Source organism: Anser cygnoides, chromosome 1, assembly GCF_040182565.1.
Source record: "Anser cygnoides isolate HZ-2024a breed goose chromosome 1, Taihu_goose_T2T_genome, whole genome shotgun sequence".
NCBI classification, from domain to species: Eukaryota; Metazoa; Chordata; class Aves; order Anseriformes; family Anatidae; genus Anser; species Anser cygnoides.
Window position 1 is genome coordinate 193,629,738 of NC_089873.1, and position 22,608 is coordinate 193,652,345.

General features: G+C 37.3%; 1 protein-coding gene across 13 annotated transcripts in view; it reads right to left on the bottom strand.

Moving 5' to 3' along the window:
* Window positions 1-22,608, bottom strand: part of ZMYM2 (zinc finger MYM-type containing 2) — a 92,198-nt gene that overhangs the window by 62,301 nt on the left and 7,289 nt on the right. For 4 of the 13 annotated variants that reach the window (XM_066989789.1, XM_066989790.1, XM_066989792.1 and 1 more), the window contains 3 exons: window positions 9,998-10,089; window positions 7,817-8,676; window positions 1,789-2,074 (listed from right to left, as the gene is read on the bottom strand). In XM_066989789.1, coding sequence (XP_066845890.1) covers window positions 1,789-2,074; window positions 7,817-8,666 — 1,136 coding nt within the window. In that variant the 5' untranslated portion in view covers window positions 8,667-8,676; window positions 9,998-10,089. Of the gene's footprint in view, window positions 1-1,788; window positions 2,075-7,816; window positions 8,677-9,967; window positions 10,090-22,608 lie in introns of all 13 variants that reach the window. The other 9 variants (XM_066989784.1, XM_066989786.1, XM_048047000.2 and 6 more) reach the window with 4 other exon arrangements.

Here is a 22,608-nt window from a genome sequence, read left to right on the forward strand (position 1 = left end):
TATCAACTACTATCATTGCTCCAGTCTACATTCAACATCTCCTACATTTTGCTAGAGTTCCATATTCTTTCACTAAACTGCAACCTGACAATACCATTTCTGCATTAGTAGGAAAAGAACATAAATGCAAATTCAGAACAGAGTACCTGGTTTGCTACAATGAGGTAGCAAAAACTCAGCAATAAAGCAAAAAAGCTGGATAAGATTGGCCTTCATAATAAAGCCATACTACTGAGGAACCATTTAGTTCATGTTCCATCTTCCATCTAAGTGTGATTGAATGAGCAGCTGAATGCTAATGGAAGAGTGAAGATCAACATCACCTCTAAAATTGTCTGAAGATGACTTCACAGATGTTGTCTAGAAATCAAACACTATACAAACTAATTTAAATGCAAAGAAGCTAGAAATAAGATACTTTCTCATCATTTTCATTTGTACGTATCCACTAACAAGTACATCCGAAGAATCAGTTGCAAGAGAGCATTAATTTAGCCATGAGCTTTCAAGATTTCAGTCAGGAAAAAAAATATTAATCTTCATCTTTATATATGATACAGCTAGTGGAATATTTACCATGCCAGATCACTTCTAAAAAAAGAAATAGGTGTACAAACATGTACAAACCAACAGAAAGAGTACAGAGTGCTCTTAACTAGCACTGTAGAGGTAAGGGTTGAGAGAATTTGAGCTTTTGTGTGTGTTTTAAAAGAGCTAAAATGTTAAATCTGAGGTATTTACAGTGTACCAAGATAAGAAGATGCAGGATATAAATACTTTCTATAGTTTAATTTTACTGATCTCAAGAGAAAGAAAAAAAGAGGGAGATCTGGATACAAGCCATTCAACCAATTCATTGCATATTAATGTAAAACTTTTACTAGTTTAAATCTGTGATTAAGCAGAAATAATCCTCTCTAAAACATATATTAATAAAGGCATAAAGGCATTCTTTAGTGCAAGCCTTTTTTAAGTTCAGTAAGAATTCACCATTTAATCAGTGTCAGTGCAGGGTATACTAGACTGAGGGACTTTTCTGAAAGAAAAAAATACACAAGAAAGTACAAATACCTCAGTTATCAGTACACTGAAAGAACAAGATAGCACGGCTAGTTTGTACACCTAACATTACAAGAGTAAAATTATGGAGATATTTCTTTGGCAATTTTAAGTTTTGGAAATAATGAAAAATTGCAAGTCAAACCTATCCAATAATTTAGAGTAACCCTCCTAAAAGTATGCTTGTCACTCTTCTACTACCTGCTCAAGTTATTTTCAACTTCAAATGTTGCCATAGTTGCACCTATTCTATGGGACAAGCCCAAAGCACCTCTTCCCTACACACTACAAACAGTGGAAGAACTCCCATAAGCTCCAGCTGCTTTTAGTTCCTACCCCATTTTATATCTCCTGATTTTCTATCTTTTGCTATCAAAATGAAAGCTTTTTATGTAACACAAGGTCCACTCTTTTAATGATAAATATTGTATCTAAGGAATGTATCTTGGCATGGGATATAACTAGACACCTTGTCTTATAAAAAATCTGCAATTTTTAGTGTTTACCTTTCATAGAATATCTGCCCTAGTCTGAACTTGAACACTGATAGACTTATTTTGTTACAGTGTACACAGTGAATTCATTTCCAAACATTAAACTGACACTATATAAAGCACTTCAATAGACAGATTTTATATCATTAATAGAGCAATTCTCATAAATGCATGAGAATCTCAAGTATTACTGGATTTAGCTGCTAATATGAAACAAAATAAAAAAATCCCTTACTTTCTGCACATAACACAAAGTTTCTTTGGAGTGGGTTTGTGTGAGAATGATGAGAGGCAGGTAGTAGAACAAAAAAGGTGAGCTGATCCTTTCCGCTGATACGCAGTCTGTCCCTTTTGTAAAGGCTTTTTGCAGTTTGCACATGTGACTTTAACCTGTTTAGAAGGCTGCTGCTGAGCAGAAGGCTGGAAAATCTGTTTAGGAAGTGATGCTACTGGTGACAAAGAATCCACACCTGGTTGCTTCTGATTCCTAGGGAATGAAGCTGACTGGGATATCCAAGAATCTTCAGGTAAAAAAAAAAAAAAGGTTAAGTGAACAAACATGTACATATATAGAGAATAATATCCATAGATTATTTTTTTTATTGGAACTGACAACAGAAAATAGATGGTATTTTAGAATCTGAGGTTTACAATAAAATGCAGTTTCATTGTACCACTCTCCACTGTTGCAGAAAGCTTCACAACATCAATTAAGTCTCAGGATGGTCCCATTCTACACCTTGAGACAAGTTTTGCAGACCTCAATTCACTTGCACTGTGTTTGCAAACTGATAATTGTATCTCCAGACAAACAAAACTGCAATTACCAACTGCAATTAAAAAGAGAGACCAACAGAGAACACAGAATTTCAAAACCAATGTTTGAGATACAAACTTCTCAAATGTATCTATAAAACCATGAAACGTTAGGAATTTCATTAGTTATTTTGTTCTAAAGCAAGCTTTTAGCAATTGATGTGTTTAGCCTCAGTAATAAATCCCTGATTTGGGGTTCCCCCCATTAGTCTTTTAGTCTAGTCTCCAGACAAGAGAACTGTACTGCAGTCAAAGCCAAGCAGGGTGGGTCCACATCTGGGATCTGCATCTATGTCACTGGTTATTGCAGGAGTTTGTTTTTAACCTTCTCAATGCAGTGAGTACCATTTAATCTACAAGATGGCAAAGTCATGACTGTTTCAAGTCTTCCTCAAAAGAAATCAACACACCTAAAAATGAGTCTCCATAACATTCACAATTCCATGTCCTTGTGTTCCAGACTTGACTAGCCCTCTACTTGCATTTTTGTACAATAGACTACTATGTAACTATGTCACTTTTAGCCAACCTTTTATAGCACAACATTTTGCAGAACAATTTGCATAACAAGAACTTAAGTAAAATTTGCTATTGAAAAAAAAAAAAATGCACCTAGAAACATCACATGCTTCTGTTAAATTACATGTTCAATAACCTGGTTTGGACCAGAAAATACAGTTCTAACAAAAAAGAAAACAAACAATACTGCCCTTCAATAAAATTGAATTTCTAGGCTTTTTCTTGGAATGTAAACTTTCATTTTAAACAATTATCACCACAATTCAGGAACTTTGAGCTTCTGAAGGATGCCAATAATGATATATTATGTAAGTATGAAAGAAAACCTGAATAGGAACTTCTTTCCACTACAACAAACCATTTACACACGTTTCCAAAAGCATGTATCAGTTACCCCAAGTACCATCAAAGCACTTGGGACTTACCTTTCAAGCCTGTTATTCCAAACACTTACAATAGTATCTCACTTCTGCTTACCATTTCACCTGCACAGCTACAACTGTATTTGGTAGTACTTGTGCTACTATTTTTAAGTTTATACTGAATTTACTGTAAATAAATGTAGCTAAATAAAAAGTCTGAAGCCTTTAATGTCCTACTGCAGTAGCTACTTTAATATCCTACTTCAGTATGTTCCCGCAATGTTATTAAACTAGCATTAACAATCAAATAAAAATTATTTCAAATCCTAAAACTTCACACAACAAAACCTTAACCTACAGACTCTAGTAACTGCCCATAACTTGTAATTAAGGGACATTATCTCAGTTTATAATCATTCATTAAATTGTATGAGGAGAAGGTATTTTTTTAAATATTTTTTTTCATAAAGGGTTTTATTATTTTACTGCAAAGCTTTAAAAAAAATTTGTGACAAATTTTCAAGAACTCTTGTTACAGCAACAAACAAACATTCTTCAGCAAGTGAAAATCATTTCCCATTGTGACTTGGCAGCTGTCAAGGATGTCCTATTTCTCAGACACGTAATACAAGTTGGAAATCAACTTGTTGCAATGCTTGAGGGTAAAGAGAAGGGCTGGAAACAAATAGGTGGGGAGAAGAGAGAAAGGAAACAGAACAAAACACATTCTTCTTTAAACCATTAAACATGTTTACTTTTTAAAGCACAAGTCTCTACACTGACTATCTAAGTTATGTTAGCACAGTGCTCAAGTTAAAATCCACCCGAGTGCCCTCTTCAAATTTTTCTATACTGTTATGTGAACTACCTCAGACAGCTGTTTATATCCTGACAGCACCTTAATACCACAAAATATTTTCAGATCCTCCTCGTAGAAAGAGGTTTCAAGTGGGAGCACAGTTTGTATCTCCTCTATAAGAAACATGCAGCATGTGCTGTAAAATTACATGTGCTTGTAGTTCTAGTTAAGCACTCAACTTCCACTCACCAAAATATATACTCGCTAGGCTCATTTGGGTTTGAAACTTTTATCATGATTTCCTAGTACCTCTTTAAGATGATTTTAGTATTTGCTTATTATCTTACGCTTCAAAAGGCCTCCCCTAGTTGACATCTTGTTGCATTCCTCCTTCCACAAACATGTCACAAGAACATGTATCTTATTGCTTTTCCTTTTTTTTATTTTTTTTTTTTTTTTTTACTTTTTCCATATCACACCTTCATTCATAACATTTTTATCTTGTGACTTTTCCTCACATTTCATTTTAACCATGTTTCCTCCTCCACTTTGCATGCTCTACAAAAGACCTCTAAAATCTGTCTTTCATGTCCTTGAACTGAGAAGTGTCACACTTCCTTAGCTGATTCCTGATCAGTTTCCATGCCCCACTGCCCTTATGTCTTCATCCTTCAGGTTTCTATCTGCAACTCTCTCCTCTAATGGTCACATTTATGAGACCATACAGTTTCATGTTCAATTTCTTAACTATAATGGCTGTTCGGGGTGTTCCCATTCTTTTTCATTTGTTCCTGCTTTAAACTGCTATGAAATTATTCCTTACCCTCACTCACACCCAATACATTCATCTGTAGAGCCATCTTGAAAGAAAAAAAAGGCTCAGTGAAACGATGCCTTTAAATTTTTATTTATTTATTTAACGAAGCTGAAGAAACTATCAGCACAACTTGGGGCAGGGGTGAAGGGGAAGGTGGTTATAAAGCTTTGTAGAGGTATGCAGCTCTTGAAACATACTCAACTACCTCTGCATTAATCACCTGGTTCAGATAAGGACAATTCTAAATTGCAGCCGTCAATTTACTGTGTTGGTTCTGCTCTTAGAGCAGTTTTGATGCACAAGAACTGGATTCCATTCAGAGAAACTAAATTTCATCCTAAAAGCACATGAAATAGATACTATAGTGCTTACTGGGGACATTGGGTTTTGAATTAACGTGTGGGACACAAAGTTCGCTGTTATTTACCTACCTCTTCCCACATAGGTGAGGCACTTCGCTCAGGGAAACAGACTAACACTAATCCAGAAGAAATCTTCCAAACAACCTATAATGCATTTGTCACCACACACAGCAGATTTTTGAGGAGCCTCACTAGCAACAGATTTGATCTACTATTTTTCTAACATGTAGATAACACATGTCCTTGTTCCTTTGTTAATAAGGATCAGGAAAAATAATGCTCTTGGTTTTCATCTTCAAGACTTCAAATCCTCCATACAGGAAGCAAAAAAAATTAAAAAAAAAAATCACAGGATCACAGAATGGCTGAGGTTGGAAGAGACCTCAGGAATCCATCTAGTCCAAACCTCCTGCTCAAGCAGGGACACCCAGAGCAGGCTGCCCAGGACCACGTCCAGGCGGCTTTTGGAGATCCCCAAGGAGGAGACCCCACAGCCTCTCTGGGCAGCCTGTGCCAGGGCTCCGTCACCCGCCCAGCACAGAAGTGCTGCCTGGTGCTCAGAGGGAGCCTCCTGGGTGCCCGGCTGTGCCCATGGCCTCCTGTCCTGGCACTGGGCACCGCTGAGCAGAGCCTGGCTCTGTCCTCTCCCCACCCTCCCTTCAAGGATTTGCAGACATTGATACTTCTGCTGACAAGCACACGCACAGTCCCTAGAAGAAAAGAAGGCAACTTCTGGGGAAAAAAAAAGAAAATTGAAATACGTATCTTGAAAATCTTTCCTGTACATGTCTATAAGTACATAAAAACTGTAAATGACCCAAACCTACCATTTTCCAGGCTTTTTCTTGAATAAAAGCCACTCCCACTATAGCTGTCTTCCCTCTTCTCTCCTCCTTTTTTTCCATGTTCCTGGTCATTTTTCTCATTTCTCTCTCGCGTTGCATTTTTCTCCTTCCTTTTTACTTGTGCCAGCCCTTCCTGTCTCCTTTTGAGCCTACTGCTCTTTATAAACATTCACATACAGAGACCAGAGACCACAGGCATAGGAAATAAAATCCTGCATTTGTACACCTTGAAATAAATTGCTCATACCCTTTCTCAGGAAAGGTACATGCTAATTTTCTTCATAAGCACTTCCCCGACAACACTATTTTAAGGTAACAAAAACTACAAAAACTTTTAAGTTCTCATCCACAACTACTTGACCATCTGTGGTGGCACAATAATCGTACTCCATGTCTGAGGAATCAACTATCAATAGTGAGAGTATTAGTTTTAAAAGATGAATTTCTAAGTTATTCAGTGAGACATCCAGACCACAAATGTTTCCCAAATTTCAACTTCAAAAGTCAAATCTTGAAGTTAAGTTTAAGATGAATACAACAAAAAAGAACACAATATAACATCTGATTTAAAGATTTAGTTTCAATACTGGCATTTCCATAGTACAACACAGAAGATATTAACGCTTTTGCAAAAGTGTATTTGGTGATGTATCACCAAACTGAAGAACTATACTACTTAAATATTTCCTGAAAAGTAGGCAGAAAGTCCATATGTTTTAATCAGCATATTAGCAAGTTAAGAAATTGTGAGTTAATAAGTGCCTATTGCATCTGGATTTTAATTGTTTTAAATTTTCCTTTTAAAATGACCCTAACTAGTCTGAAGCCAAATCTTTTGCAAAAGTGGTAATTCTCCCTCCTCACTCCCACTTCTATCCCAATGGGGCAGCGGAGTATCAGTATACAAACTTGTAAGATTTTAAGTTAAAAGCTCAAACTTGAAAGCTTAAATTCTATAGAATAGCAATTCAAGAAAACAATTCACAACTGCCCTATGCTATTTTTAGCAAGACCTGTTTACTCGCTAAAACACGAGACAATATACTGTAATTTACAGAGATACAGAACAAAACCAGCCAACTCATAAATGTGTTTAAGACAAATGCATATTATCACAGCTGACAAAATAGCATTTATGATGTGCGTATAACTTACTGCAGGAATATGCAAGTCTACAAGTTGTATCCCATTTTGTTAAGCACTGTAAATACTGAGAACTGCTCAGTATGGAATGCATTATGACAGTTAACTACTTTTGACTTAAGATCAGACTTTCAAATTAATTTTTTTGCATGTCAAATTATATTCAGATGGCACAACAACAGATCTGTAAAATAAACCTTATTTAAATAATTTTGATGCATTATACTAGTTATAGAACCACACAAAAAGGTATAAAAGTTACATAGATACACTTACCTTTTTTGTGCGAATTAAAGGGATACACTGAAGTCATAAAGAAAGCTTTGCTCTTTAGATAAAAATATTTACGTCTCAAGACATCTAAAAGCATCACTACCTGCTAAACTGGGATATTGTACTTATGCAACATATCATGTTATCAAGCGTGTTTTATTCTAGAGTCACAGATAAGGCTGTCATAGGAATGAAGAGAACCAAGATCTTCCATGAGAATTATGAGAATTAAATTAATAAACTAAAGCAGTTCAATTGCCAAAAAAAATCAAAACATTCTATTATGTATTTTCACATTTTAAGAAAATAATCAGAATTGTAACTTACCAGGATTATGATGAGTCACAGATTCTCCATTTTGAAATACATCTCCAGCCACACTCATTCTACCAGGATTGAAAGGTCCTACACCAGTCTTGGTCTGTGAAGTTAAAGATGGGGTGTATGTTTGCATATTAACACCAAAATTACTTGACTGCAGTCCGTTAGAAACATCTCCCAAGTTGGCATTCTGCAGTGATGTTACATGTGTAATCATTAAGTTCATGTCACGCCCTTCAGTATTTTCTAAATGACCATCACTCACAGAGCTCACAGCACGTGTTTCTAATGTGGTAACATTAGCAATCTGAATTTCAGAGTCTGGTTCTGTGGTTATACCACTACCACCTATTCCTGAATTTACCTTACTTCTTGAAAAACTGGAAGCTGAGAAATCCATATCGTTGGTTCTATTTTTACACTCTGGAAGTCTTCGCTCATTAAAACTGGAAGCATTCTTCTCTTGTCCTTGATTTGTTTCAATATCTTCTTCATCATCAATAATAATAGTTTCACTTATGCTCCCCTTTTGTGAATTTAAGTCTTTTGGAGGAGGAAGCATTTTGCAATCTTCCCCTTGAAGTTCATCATTTTTGGATGATGTAAATGCAGCGTTCCTTTGTTCTGTTATCAGTGATGTAGAATTTTGAGGCGGTTGGATAGGTTCAATAAAAACTACATCATCATCATCTTCTATAGGCGAGTTTTGGAATTTACTAGGTCTAGAAACTAAAGAACTAGGTGGACCTCCAAATGTATTTCCTACATTTGCAAGACCAGCTGCCATGGCGGTATTCCCTAGTAGACCAGGAGTATGTTCAGACAGTTCTAATCCTCCCAGAGAACTTGCATCCATTCCAGATCTGCTGTTTGAGGAAAAACAAAACAAGACAAAACATACCCAGCTTCAGAGGAAGATATAACTTTCCAGTAACAGTTCCAAAAAAAACTACAGAATTAATAGTTTCAGCTTTTACTCTGTTTTCTTCCTATATGGGATCACACACACACACAAAAAGTTTATCTATACTCTTCTGAGTACCTTAACATTCATTAACTTTCTAATCCTGTACTAGCAAGAGATACTGCCATTCCTAGTATTTCCCACTAACAGCTACACGTTATGTTTAACACAAAATACACACACACCAGAAACTGAATTTCTGTTGGTATCTATTATAAAATCTTCATTTCTCAGTCCCTCTCCTAAGGGACTCCTTCCACCCACATATATACACAGTGATCCCGTAACACTATTTTTGCTAGATTGCAAAACAAGATCAAGATCTAGACAAGCAGAAAGAAAATTTGAATTCCTATTATATTTTGCTGCTATTAGAAATGTTACAAAGTTACAACAGATTTATACAATAAAAGACGGAAGCCAGATGAACACACAAACAAGCACCTAGCCAATAAAAAGAAAAAAAAGCAGAAGCAAAATCATTTTGCATATTAATAACTTTGAAATTCAACTGATGTTTCCCCACCGCCATACAGCCAGAGCTCCTTACATGGCCTCAGTGTAACGGGCAGAAAAGGAAAACAGATATGGAACTGGTGCACGCAATGAGAATAGATACATTACTGAGGGTGCACAGCAACTACTCATTTCTAGCCACTATCAGATGTGGCTCATCTGAGGTCCTGACTTACTACCTCAAGTCCCACTGCAGCTTTCAACAGCTTTTATCTCCTTTCTCTCTAACAGCAAGCAATGTTTCTTCAGGCTCCCTCCCAACAGCTACCTTGCTCATGGGTTTCTGTTTGCATTTAGTGATCGTTCAGTCTGGGGAATCTCCTGTTTATAATTGTCTATTTTACCATCAATTCAAAACTGATAAAAGGCAACCTGGATATTTAATTTCTGTACCTGTAATTCCAAATAAGTAAGTAGTGTTAAAGGAATTAATATCTCTGTAAAAAAAACTTTGTACTAAAAAAAGTTAGTAATATGTGTATACCAAGGTGATCTTAATATATACAAGAAACACACGAAAATAACATGATGGGGTATGTCTGAGAGTATACACTAACGCATGCTATCACTGTGCTTTTGTGAAAAGCTAGAAGAAGCTTTCCACGCATTTTTTATAAATCCTTTATAAAAGGAAGGTGTATAGAGGAAGTTGAAATATCCCACTCATCAATACTTACCCATCCAGAAATCCACTGCAATCTCTTTACCTTAATAAATTGCTCCAAGACCTTTTATTTCCTTTCCTGTGGGGAACCTGCTCTTCTTGTATCAACTTGCTGCCTTCTGTAAAATCAGTTTTCTGAAACAGGGTTGAAACAAACATTAGATACCTCAAACAGTTTCTGCATCTCAGACCTCCTGTACCAACTCTGTTCATTAAGCTGAATTTGCGGTTTAACTTCAAACCTGACTTTTAGCACTGTTATTCCACGCCAATAGAGAATGTTAGTCTAGACATATATTGCCATGAGTAAAGCAGCAACAGAACTATTTATTCTACATTTTCCAGTCTATGACGCCACGTTTCCAGAATCTTTTGTTCAATGCTTTATAGGTATATGAAAAAAGTACAATGTCTGTTAAGAGACAGACAGACATAGCTGCAATTACATAATCAAACACTAGAATTAAAAAGTCTATCTGTAATAGAACATAAAAGAAATAAATGGTTCAAGTAAACCAAGCTATTGACAAAAGAACTGATAAGTTTCTTTGCTTTTTATGGTATCAGCTTTCCCAATGCCTGTAGCAGAATATACAACATTAAAATTCAGACATGGCAAAAGGAAAATTACAGAATGCATACTGCAAATCAATCTTACAGTGCAACACAAACCCTACATTGCTAATCATTTTCAAATTGTATATACACACTGCGGTAATACTGAGCACAAGTTCAGGCATCCATAGCTTATATTAACACATATGACCATTCACAAGGGACTGAAAATGTTCATAGCTCGAGACTGTATTTATTCCCCAGGTTTTGCAACAGTCATTAGGTTTACCAAGCTTGGCAGCATTTTTACAATACAGTATCAACTTGTATACTGTTTGAGGACAGCCCTTAAAATCCCCAGAAAGCAAAGAGGCCTAAGGGAATAAAGCACAAAAATTCTTCTAAGCATGTACAACATTATTCAAGCCCCCATGTCCATTAACTGAAGCTGGCAAAGCAGAATCCAAACAGCAAAGCTGTGAACCAGATTAATCCTAGAAGAGAGGCAACCACCTTTTAATTCCTTCATATGTTCGCCTTACAGCCAAATGCCATTGTGTAAGAGCATTTGAACTGTAATAAAGGTAACATCCAATTGGAATGAAGAGTTTTCTTACAAAAAAAAATATCAACGCAGTTGGCTTGTACCTCCCTGGAAATCAGTCAGTTACACTGAAGATTAATTTAATCCAATATTCTCTTTTACCTATCATTTTCTCCCTCTAGGGCTGAATAATTCAAAAGTTAGATTTCCCTACATTTCAGCTTTTGCTGAAAAGCATGTATTCAGTTCATTGATTCTTAAAGTTTCCCAGTTTTATTTCATATATTTTCTTTCTCAACAAGGAGAAAAGCATATCAAGCATATAAAGCTTTCAATAAAGTTGTACATATACCTGAACAGATGGGAGCAAGGAGGAAATGAGAATATGCCAAGACTATACCTCAGGTCTGACTCAAACCTTTGCTATTCCTATTTTTACAGATGCTCAGTAAAAAGGTAGATTTGCACATAATACACTGCAAAGCTAAGTCCATGTATTATAACATAGCCTGAAAGATATCTTTTTTGCCTAAACATACTCGTTTTTTCCACACAGGATCTTTAAAGGGTTTTGTGACCTGTACAATAGTATGGTATGACATAGGTATGACATAAAAGTAAGAAAAACTTGTGTGCTTAGTTGTTAGTGGACAGTAATACCTGCACGTATTTCCTCACAAATATCAGCTTCTAACTCTGCAAGACTCAGAAAGAAAAAAAAAAAAGTTTTAAAAAACTTGCAAAGTGAGATAGCTAGTGCTCTATAAATGCCAATATTGAGGAGAAACTCAGTGACTACACAGGCAATGTTGTGGTCAATTATTTCTAAATGAAAAATACCAAAAAAGTAATAATCTACCAGGTGAAAAGTATAGACTTAGAATGGGAAAATAGGAAAAACTCCACACTTCGTAACTTGTTAAGCATCTCCCGCTGCTACTGTAGAAGCACAATAGCTAAAACCTCTAAGATTCATTAGACTGATCACTGGATGAATTTTTTAGACCCTAGAGAGAAGAATAAAAAATAAAAATAAAAAAAAATAACGGAGACTGGTGAGGCCTAGTCTGCAGGCAACGTACGTTCAGTTCTGCTGTGCAGCGAGCTCAAGGCTTTGTGGCAGCACACAGGCCCCACAATTACAGCTGGATGGAAACATGGCCACTACCGATACACACCAGCCCTTCCTGAGCCAGGCTTTGCATGCCCTCCTTTTACATTAGATTACATCACTCACGTATAAAAAGTGTTCATGCTGAAATAAATTACAATCCCATGGCTACATTCAAGACTTAATTGCTGAAGAAATAAAAAGGCAAAATTTGGGCATTTCTCTAGAAAGAAGTGACAGATATGACAGCTTTTAAGACAGCCAGCCAGGCAATGCTTCATAAGCCAAGTCTTAATTCCACAGCTGAATAATAAAATAGTTTTAAATTTATTAGAAATTGAAGAAATTTTGGAATGGCGGGAGGGTATACCTAAAAGTGATTAACTAAACAAAATCTGGAGTTTAAAGGCCTTTCCTGGGTGCCATTAATAACACCTGGGATGCAGGTGACAGGTATGGAAGAACACAGTCATGGTTATGCAGCCCTGGATCAAAGTCATGGCAATCAAAAGGAATCGCTGAAACCCCACCAAAACAAAATCAAAGCAGGGCACTTGAAACAGACACCCAAACCAAGACCAGCATGTGCAAGTGCTTCCATATAAAAGGTTTGAAGCCTAGAAAGGTAAAATAAATTTTTTCCTTTCTAGGCTTCTAAACTTTGTAAGGAAAAGAGAGCATGTAACTAAGAGATCTTCAATGCTGAATGAATGAATAAAATCCTAGGGGTAGCACTATACCAGGGTACAAACGCCACAGGAACAACAGAATGATTGATTTGCCCCTGTGAAAGAGTACTACTTTCTGTCAAGAAAGCACAGTACCTTAACTAAATTATTTACCTCAACAGGTACTGTGCTAACATTTACATTCTATACCCAAAATAGAAGAAACAGCATATTAATGCTATAATATCAATCACTTCCACTTGACAGCACGCATGAGATAACAGGCGCAAGAGAGACTGCAAAAGCCAGACATGCAGCAAACAGAAGAATTCAAGTGCTGTTGCATAGACTATGGGAAGAGGGCAGACAAAAACCAGAAATGGAGATGCAATGCAGCCAACTGCAACCAACTAGGAGACCAACAAAAACAAAAACACCACTTGGTAATTCTGCGCCATGCAACATGGTCAAGATGCAATTATCTGAGCAGCACATTTAAGCTCCCAAAGGAATGAAAAAATAATTTGTCACTTCACCGCTTATCTTCAAAAAGAAAGAACAGCCTAAGTATGAGGAACCCGGTAGAAGGAAATGAAATGGTGCAGCTAGAAGAACAAAAAGCTTTTTGACAGCATGAAGGCTATTTAAAAACTCACCATATTAAGTACACAACCAACCTAAAATGACACCCAAAACCATAAGGACTACTATCAAAAAGTCTCTGAGATAAAAAGATGCTGTAATTGTACTAGGAGGGAAGTCTCACACATGCTTATCCTATTCTTTACCTTTTGCTACGCATGGCTTAAGACAGGCCACTGAGCTACGTCAGAGCAAAGGTTTGACTAACATATCTATTCTTATACAACAGTACAATTTTCCAAAATAAGAAGAGTACCTGAGAAACCTGAACCACAGCAGAAAACACAGAATAAGGTGTTAGCACTGATGTTCAGGAAGGAAAAGATCAGGGAAGACTACATCAAAGCTCTCTTTCTAGGGGTCAAGTCAGAGGAAAGACATCCTATCAAAGTGGTAACAGAAGAGAATTTTAGAACAAATCACTAGGGCCGCATGACATACACTTACGACTTCTAAAGACAGTCAGCAATTTTGTATTTACATATCTGCAACCAATTACTTAAACAGAAGGTGATAATTACCCAGATAATTACAGATTACAGTCCTATATCCATCACTAGACAGACTGATGGAAACTACGGCTGAATAAATACACTAAGGAAAAAAACAATGTAAGGGGAAAGAATTAACAGGGATTTTGCAAGAGGAATTTAACATCTCACAGGACTACTGTAGAGGTCTTCTGCAGGGTTCACATGCTCATTGACCAAGCCTAATTAAACCAGTATACAGCACTCAAGATTTCCAAAGACATTCAAACACATTTCTCACTAAAGACTGCAGTAGAAATTATCCATAATTAGATTCAAGATAGGGTCCTCACGAGGATTTGCAATTATTTGAAGAGAAAGAAGTATTATGTATTGCTTGCTGTTATCTCAATAAAGAGGAGTTATTAATGGGGTCCCAAAATAAAATAATACAGGTCAACATTCATAAATCAACCATAAGAGATGGAGACTACCACAGGGACATTTTCCTAATCATGCAAAATTATTCACAGTATCTGAAAGCAGAAGAGTATCACAGTGCTGAACGATCAGACAGTGCGATAGGCAAAATTCACTTGTGACAAAAACATGACAGTGAACAGGGAGAAAAGGATAACATACACAGTGATTCCTCTGAACTGGAAGTCAAAGATCCACTCTTTCAATCAAATCTACTCAACCATCAATGACCAAAGAGGAAAAACCAAGTATGTTAAGACTTTCTAAACAAAGAATCAACAATACAGAAGATATCTGTCGCTATAAGGAAGATGCTGGTGAACTATGGTTGGGGGTGGGAGGTGTTTTTTGTTTGTTTTTTAAATTATGAGATTTTCAGGTCACCCCCTTATCAGAGAAACAGAAAAACAGGTGAGATGCTGAAGAATTTATACTAAAGAAAGGTTTTCTTTTTGGAAGACACAAACAAAGGAAGATAACTCAGGGGGAAAAAAAAAATGCAGAAGATAAATAGAGAGCTATGCCCAGTGTCTCATTATACACAAAGACACCCTGTGAAATAATTATGTAGATTTAATAATCTATTGTGCCGGAAAGTTGTGTTGTTTTTTTTAACCCTCAACTGTGAGAACCGCCATGACAGAATGCTAGAGGCCAGAAACGCAACCAGTTAAAATAAGGATTGGGCAAACCTGGAAATAAATACACTGATGACCATTAAACACAGTAGTTGAAAGGCAACTACAGAAGTACTTAGCCAGCCAGATGCTGAAAATCAAGAGAACACACCTGCAGAAAAATTGTGCTTTAACTGCCAAGTTTCTATCCTTGCTGCTGCAACCAGATTACCGAACTGTCTACTAACCTAATATAGTAATTACTTTAACCTAGTAGAGGAATAACATCATTATTAGATGTACAGGAGATGTCACTAGCCTCATGGAAGTCTTAACCACTTATCCACATCTGAATTTTGGCCTATGGCTGTTAGGTTGACTTTAGGGGAGGGGAAGAAAAAAAAAAAAATCAATATTTAAGCAAAATAAGGAGCTACAAGACTAATCTGAACACATCTCAATGTTCTGTGATGCTGTATGGTTCTACTGATTAATTCCTTACCTTGATGTTTCTTTGACCATAACTTCATTTGAATTCCTCAACTCAGCTACTTCCTGGAGTTCATACCCTTCCTTCCAACCACAACACCACAGAAATTCACTTTTCATTACCTTGACTTTTTATAAGTCTAATTATCAAAACCTCAGTCTATTGTGAGGACTGTATACAGCTACGAAGAAGCTGTTTCACTAGCTTAGCAGCATGCTGTAACTTCTTGCTATAACTCAGGACCATTATATCCCCTACACAAATAGATGCAACCTACACACCATGGTATGAACCATCAACTGAACCTCCCCGGCTGACCAAATGTGTGCCACCAGTCACCCCAAAATAAAGTAAACCATTCCAATTAAAAGTCACTTTTAAGTGGCTGTTTTACACTGCAATCAAGAGAGTGTAATAGCCCAACCATACCCACAGAGAAAGACTGAAAGCACTAGAAGAGCAGAAGTAATCCAATATACTTTAAAAGGTTGCAATTTAAACCAGCTGTAAGCTAAATCTGAATGCTGCTACTGCAGACCAGTCTCAATTTATGTAGTGAATAAAATATAGTGTGTATGGACAGCCAGCTACCTATGTGAGCAGAAACCCATGTTGGGGAGGGTTGAAAGGCCCTTCTGAGTCATGGGATATAGAGCTCCGTTACCGCAGACAACCACACAATAAGATCATTTCTGTGGAACAGCCTTACTATAAACATTCAGCACTTTTATGTTTTCTCCTTATATCCTTCCTGAGGGGTATCTAGCCAACAATCCTAGCATATTAGGCAAAGATATGCCTCATACATGGTGGCCCTGAGTTACTGTCAACTTTTACAGGTTTGACCTTACCAAAAGCTGTAACATTACTGAAGGTCCACCTGGTGATTAGGTTCACAGGCTCATTTCATGATGCTACCACATTCTTAACCAGACAAAAGCTGATACAGCTAACAAAGACTTTCTTCCAAAAGTCCTTTCCAGCCACATCAGTTCCCCAAAACAAATTCTCTGCACAACACTAGCAGCTGTGCCAGACTGTAACAAGGTTGGTCAAGACCACTTCAGTGGATAGGATAGTGAGAGGAAATTGAAAGCCACAACTGCATGACTCTGACAGCAAACACGTCCCATACTGAGTAAAACACGCTTGCTCCAAAATGCACGTGCCATTTGACAATGAAATGAGTGAATACTAAATTAAAACATGTGTATCTACTGATCACAATCAGTAGGGGATTGGAAATTTGTAGGCAAACCTAACACACTACTTTGAGGCCACGATGACTATTTAATTAGTCAACCAGCTTAACACACAAATCATGCTACGGAGTTCAACATACTTGCGTACTTTGAGCTAAACTCAAGTGCAAATATACACAACATCAAAGTAAAACAAGAGTCTGTCTTAAAATATTATTCAAGTTAGTTATAAAGATTAACCAAGAGTCCGAACAACATTTTACAGTAACCCATCAATGTGTTCATGTTGCTGTTTCTCAACCACAGGTAAGAATTTTCAAGGACAGGATACTCAGTTTTGACAGATTAGATTTACAAGCCTACAGTCCAAGTATCATCATTATAAAAGCCTAAGATCTCATTACTTCAGCCTAAGGATAATATTCCAGAAGAATTTATTTTCCAGTAGGTTTGGAGCTGCCTAAAATTCCATTTTTTTCCCCAGATTTTCAAATCTGTAAGAAACTCACGTACTAAAATTCATTATATAGCATCCAAAACATGTTTGTCACACGTTTCAAGAAATTGAGGAGAAAAGCATATGCATGCAAAGACCTGCATTCCAGCAGAGACAGCAACTAAAAACAGTAAGATGGCAAGAGCTATGCAGTGAAAGAATCATTTTGAAGCAGCTGAATCAGTAAGTTGTTTTTATTCAGAGGAGAAAGTATTTAAACACAAACTAAAGCTTACTGAGAAGTGACAGGTAGGAACACGCAAGCTTCAGTACCTCCTGAATATCTTAACTGTACTGCAGCCATCAACTTCACATGTGAATGCTGACATCTGGTTTCCATCTGACACTTCCAGGAACATCTGAATACCTTTATTTAACACAGCCTCTTCTTTTGGTCTCACTTATCAACCAGTGCTGAGAATTGCTCCCTCGTATGCATGAACAGCATCAAAATTCAGGATCAATCTCAAACTTGATTCTATTCAACATCAATCTTGAATGGAAGAGTATCCACACCAAGCACCTCGCATTTTCAAGATTACTCACAGGGGAATAAGCAGCACTTGGCACAGCTATTCATGGCAAATCAAAATCATAATGTTGACAGTGTAGAAGCTTTAGGACAGCCATACTGACATGTACCCCACACACACTCAATGTATTTCATACCTGTTTAATCTTGAAAAGGTGCTGAACAGCAAGAACCCAGTACTGCTTCTAGCCTTAAAAGCCATTATCTGTAATGTGGCAGACAATAAATTCTCTCTCTACTACTCAAGCAGCAACATGCTACTTGAGGATATACATTGTTATAAATGGAATAGAAAGGTGAAACAAGACAAAGAAACCAAGGACCCACAAAAGAAGGTTTATCTAAATGCTTATCTACTACTTACATTCAAATACATATCTATTTCCAAGAAAGTCGGTAACACTAGACCACAGCAACAGACTTGAAAGATGACCTAAGTCAAAGGGAACGTTACAGTAAGAGAAGAGAAACACTAAAGATACAGAAATAGCAAAGGACAAGCACAATACACACAAAAGAAAAGTAGAAGTGTACCATGTCAATTGACATAAATTAATTTTAAAAGTACACATAATCTAGTTGGGAAAAAATACATACTCAATGGCTAGATCAGAAACAGACCAAAATTAGTAAAATTATTTAGATGTCCAGACTAGGACGTGGAATATAGGCTACTGATTACTAAGCATCCGTGGGTTACAGCACTCATTTCAAAAACAAGCCTCACACTTGCTCCACAGGTACCAAATAAAGATTATTAATCCAGAATTTAAATCTGTTAAGTCCCCAGCTTTTCCTAGCATTTTAAAATTTAAATTGAGATGGTAATACACAAAGTGTATAATCCCTTTAACACACCATTTAATTATTACAGGTTTGAGGAAGCAGAGTTGGAAGTACTCAGGTAACATTATATAATACTCGGGTAACAGAGTCATTACAGCAAATGCTAGAGATTTAAATTAATATAGATACTAATGAGAAAAGGTTCAAAGTAATAATCTATTTCTATGTATTATATATGAGGTACAGTCTCCCTACAGCCTCCTCTTTTCTAGGCTAAACAAACCAAGTGATTTCAGCCACTCCTCATATGTATTGTCCTCCAGACCCTTCACCATCTTTGTAGCCCTCCTTTGGGCACTCTGATAGTTTTATGTCCTTCTTATACTGTGGTGCCCAGAACTGCACATAGTACTTGAGGTGAGGCCACGCCAGCGCAGAGCAGAACGGGACAATCCCTTCCCTTGACCGACTAGCAGTGCTGTGCCTGATGCACCCCAGGGTACAGTTGGCCCTCCTGGCCATCAAGGCTGGCCCTCGTTCAACTTATCAACGAGAACCCCCAAATCCCTTGCCAGAAGGCTGCTCTCCAGCCTCTCGTCCCCCAGTCTGTATATATAGCTAGGGTTGCTCCTTCCTAGGCGCAGAGTCTGGCTCTTGCTCTTGTTTAAACTCCATATTGCTGGTGATTGCCCAGCCCTCTAATTTGTTGAGATCTCTCTGCAAGGCTTCTCTCCCCTTGAGGGAGTCAACAGCTCCTCCCAGTTTAGTGTTGTCCACAAACTTGCTTAGTAAGCATTCGAGTCCTGCATCCAAGTCATTTATAAAAACATTGAAGTTGGCCAAGTTCGTAACATTAAAAGGAATTGGGGGTACAATCAGTCACGTATAAACCACTGAAACCTGAAAAAACAACCAGGGACAGGAAACAGGAAAAGAAATCTCAGCTGTAAAAGGGTGAGATCTAGTAGATTACTGTATCCTGTAAAACCATGCATTCAGAAACAGACCAATTTAATAGACAGAGCAATGTTAATTCTCATAAGAAGTTAACCTTCCCTGTATTTTTTTTTAATTTAGTACATTTAAGGTGATTTTAAGCAGTTTTTAAACCATGCTTCACACATTTACATTATCGATTTTACCTTAACAGCATCATTTTTTTTGTTATGAAAAAAATAAATGTCCAATATAACTTCCAATAAAGCACTGCTTATCAGTTGAGAGCATTTTTTGTCACTAAATGATATCAGACTTCGCTTAAATGCTTCAAGTTTAATAGAATTACAGAACAGCAGATTTCGAAAGGGGCTGATGGATGTCACCTTAGCGAATTCACTCCAGCTCAGAAGGGTGTCAAATTAGAAACAAGACCCATATCTGAAGTTAAGTCAGGTTTTTAGGGTTATATCCAACATAGTCTGGAGTATCTACAGAAATTTTCCAACCTGTCTGGACACCCTCTTCCAGTGCTGTTATCTTAGCTATTCACAATTTCCCGGTTGCAACCTGTGCCCATTACCTGCCATCAAACCAGTGGGTATCTGCCTTCATCTTTATACCTTCCCACTAACTAGCTGAAGACAGTTACATGTCCCTCTAGCCTTCTCTTCTTATGGCTAAATACACCCCATCCCTCTTGGCCCCCATTTGTTACATGCTCCAACTCGAAGCATCCTGGTGGCCCTCCATTGGACTCATCCCAATCTATCGCTACCTTTATTATACTATGGTCAACCCCAAACTGGACCGAACACTCTAGATGTGGCCTCAAGTATCAAACCATGTGGAACAACCTCTATCTTCAAACTGCTGGCTATAGTCTTGCTTCATTCAGCCCAGTATGCTGTTTGCGTTCATCCCTGCAAGGGCACATTACTCATGTTCAACTTAGTGTCCATCACGACTCCCAGCTCCTTCTCTGCAAGCTGCTTCCTCTTCGCTTTTCTTTTTTTTTTTCCCCTGTTTATAATTATTTTAAAACCAGCATACAATCTACACTTGTGTATGTATTGCCCACGATACAAATAACTGTACGGATAACTGATAAACATCGCATCTAATGGTATGCCCAGTTTCTCAGAGCCTGGGCCCACAAACATTTTTTACTAAAGCTTTTTAAATCCATTTTTATTTTTGTATGTGCTCAGGAGGAAAAAGTACCATTCAATATAGCTTGTAAAGGAAGAAGTTTACAGATAACCAATTTTCCTCTTCTCTTTAGCAAAAACATCAACTAGTAGTCTTGAACAGATTTTTTTCACCTGAGAAATACCCAAGTTCAGCTCACAACCTACTATTTGTTGGCTGAGTATGGACAAGCTTCTTCAACAGAATTTACCTTCAGTGATTAGCATTCATCACACCTAGTAATTCAGAAAAAGGAAAAACTGAATTTGAGAACTTATATGAATACTATGCTAGATATAGCGAGGAAACCCATGCAGACTATGGACAAACAGCCAATGAAGCCACAGTATTACAAAGGAAAGAAGATCTTAACATTAAGCAATGTGAAAAAGCAGGGTTGAGGAAAAAAAAATAGTTCAAGTTTGATGCAGAGGTAAAGTTGATAGGAACTGGGATCCAAGGCGAGAATGGATATGGTCAGCATTGCTAGTATGGTAAGTTTTCAGAGCTGTGCTCCCTGACTGGCTCTAAGTTACATTATGCAGTCAAGACTCCAGTATATTGAGTGGAAAAAAAAATTCAACTAGTTTTAAGAAGTTAAATGTAGCCTTATTTTTAACAACAACAAAATGCATACTATATTTGCCATGGTTGCTGTTCCACAACAAAGAAACATATCCAGAACAGGGCAAGAAACACATCCAGATTAGGACAGGACTGCCGTGATCTTGGCTTCCAACTCCTCTCTCCCACTTTCTCCCCTTCTCACGCTTGTCCTAGGTAATCACAGGTCCCAACAGTCAGTCACTCATGAGGACTAAAGCGATAGAGAGCTGAAACACTAAAAACAGAATAAAACGCAACAACTACACAGCTCCCCTGAAGAAGAAACTTCATTGCGAGGTTTCGTGGAGCTGAACTGATTCCCCAGAAGAGACAGAAAAGGCCACTGTTGGTAAAACAGAAGAGGACAACAGCACTAAATTAGGGTGGCTTAAACAGTCATGCAAAGAAGCATACATGCTTATTTGAATGAACCCTATTAAAAATGCATTGTATAGCATTTGTTCTAAACCAGTATTTTGAGTCCAAACCTGTAACTTGAATGAAGACCTGTACAAAGTATATTCCAAGTCTCATTAAAAATAATAAAAAAAAAATCCATCAAACTTTAACGGAGAGCTTTTCAAGTCCTCTCTAAACTTTTGCCTAAGAAGGATAGAGTGGTGCCTCAATCAGTTATTCCAACTCTTCGTTATCGTAGATGCTGAAAGGCTACCCACTGTTCCCTGAGTTTGTGTTGCTTAGCCAATAACCAGCCCTCAGAAATGAAGATTTTAACGCAGAGGGCAGGAAAAGCACCCAATTATCTAATACACTCTTGGGTGCATAGTCTGTCTCAGACCAGGATTAAGTCACACCCTAACCTATCCTCTCCTAACTGAGAAAAAGACCGAATTTCTAAAATCTGTTAATACAAAGCGTATTTTCCACTCCTCCCTAAGTCATTCTTGTAGGTCTTCTCTGAACTCTCCAGTTCTTTTTAATTATTAAAAAATGCTGGCCTTCGTTCAGATCATAATTGCGGTCCTACACACAATATTAGGCAGACCATCTCAGTGTTTCTGTTCTTTGGATAGAAGTGTACACAATGCTAGCCAAACACAGTGACAATAATTTCAAAATATATCCAACACTTGCATCTGACAAATTAAAAAATAATAATAATAAAAAAAACTCTTAGTTGTGTTCTCCATTTTCTGTCACCTCCACATAGTTGTGTTTTTTTGGTATGTATTGCAGAGGACATCTTACAGGAACTTCTCGATAATATTTGGCTTCCTTAATGAGGAACCATCTACCAGAATAAAACTTTACCTTCCGAATTAATATTAAATAACCACCATGAACACAGATATATTGGCTAGTAACTC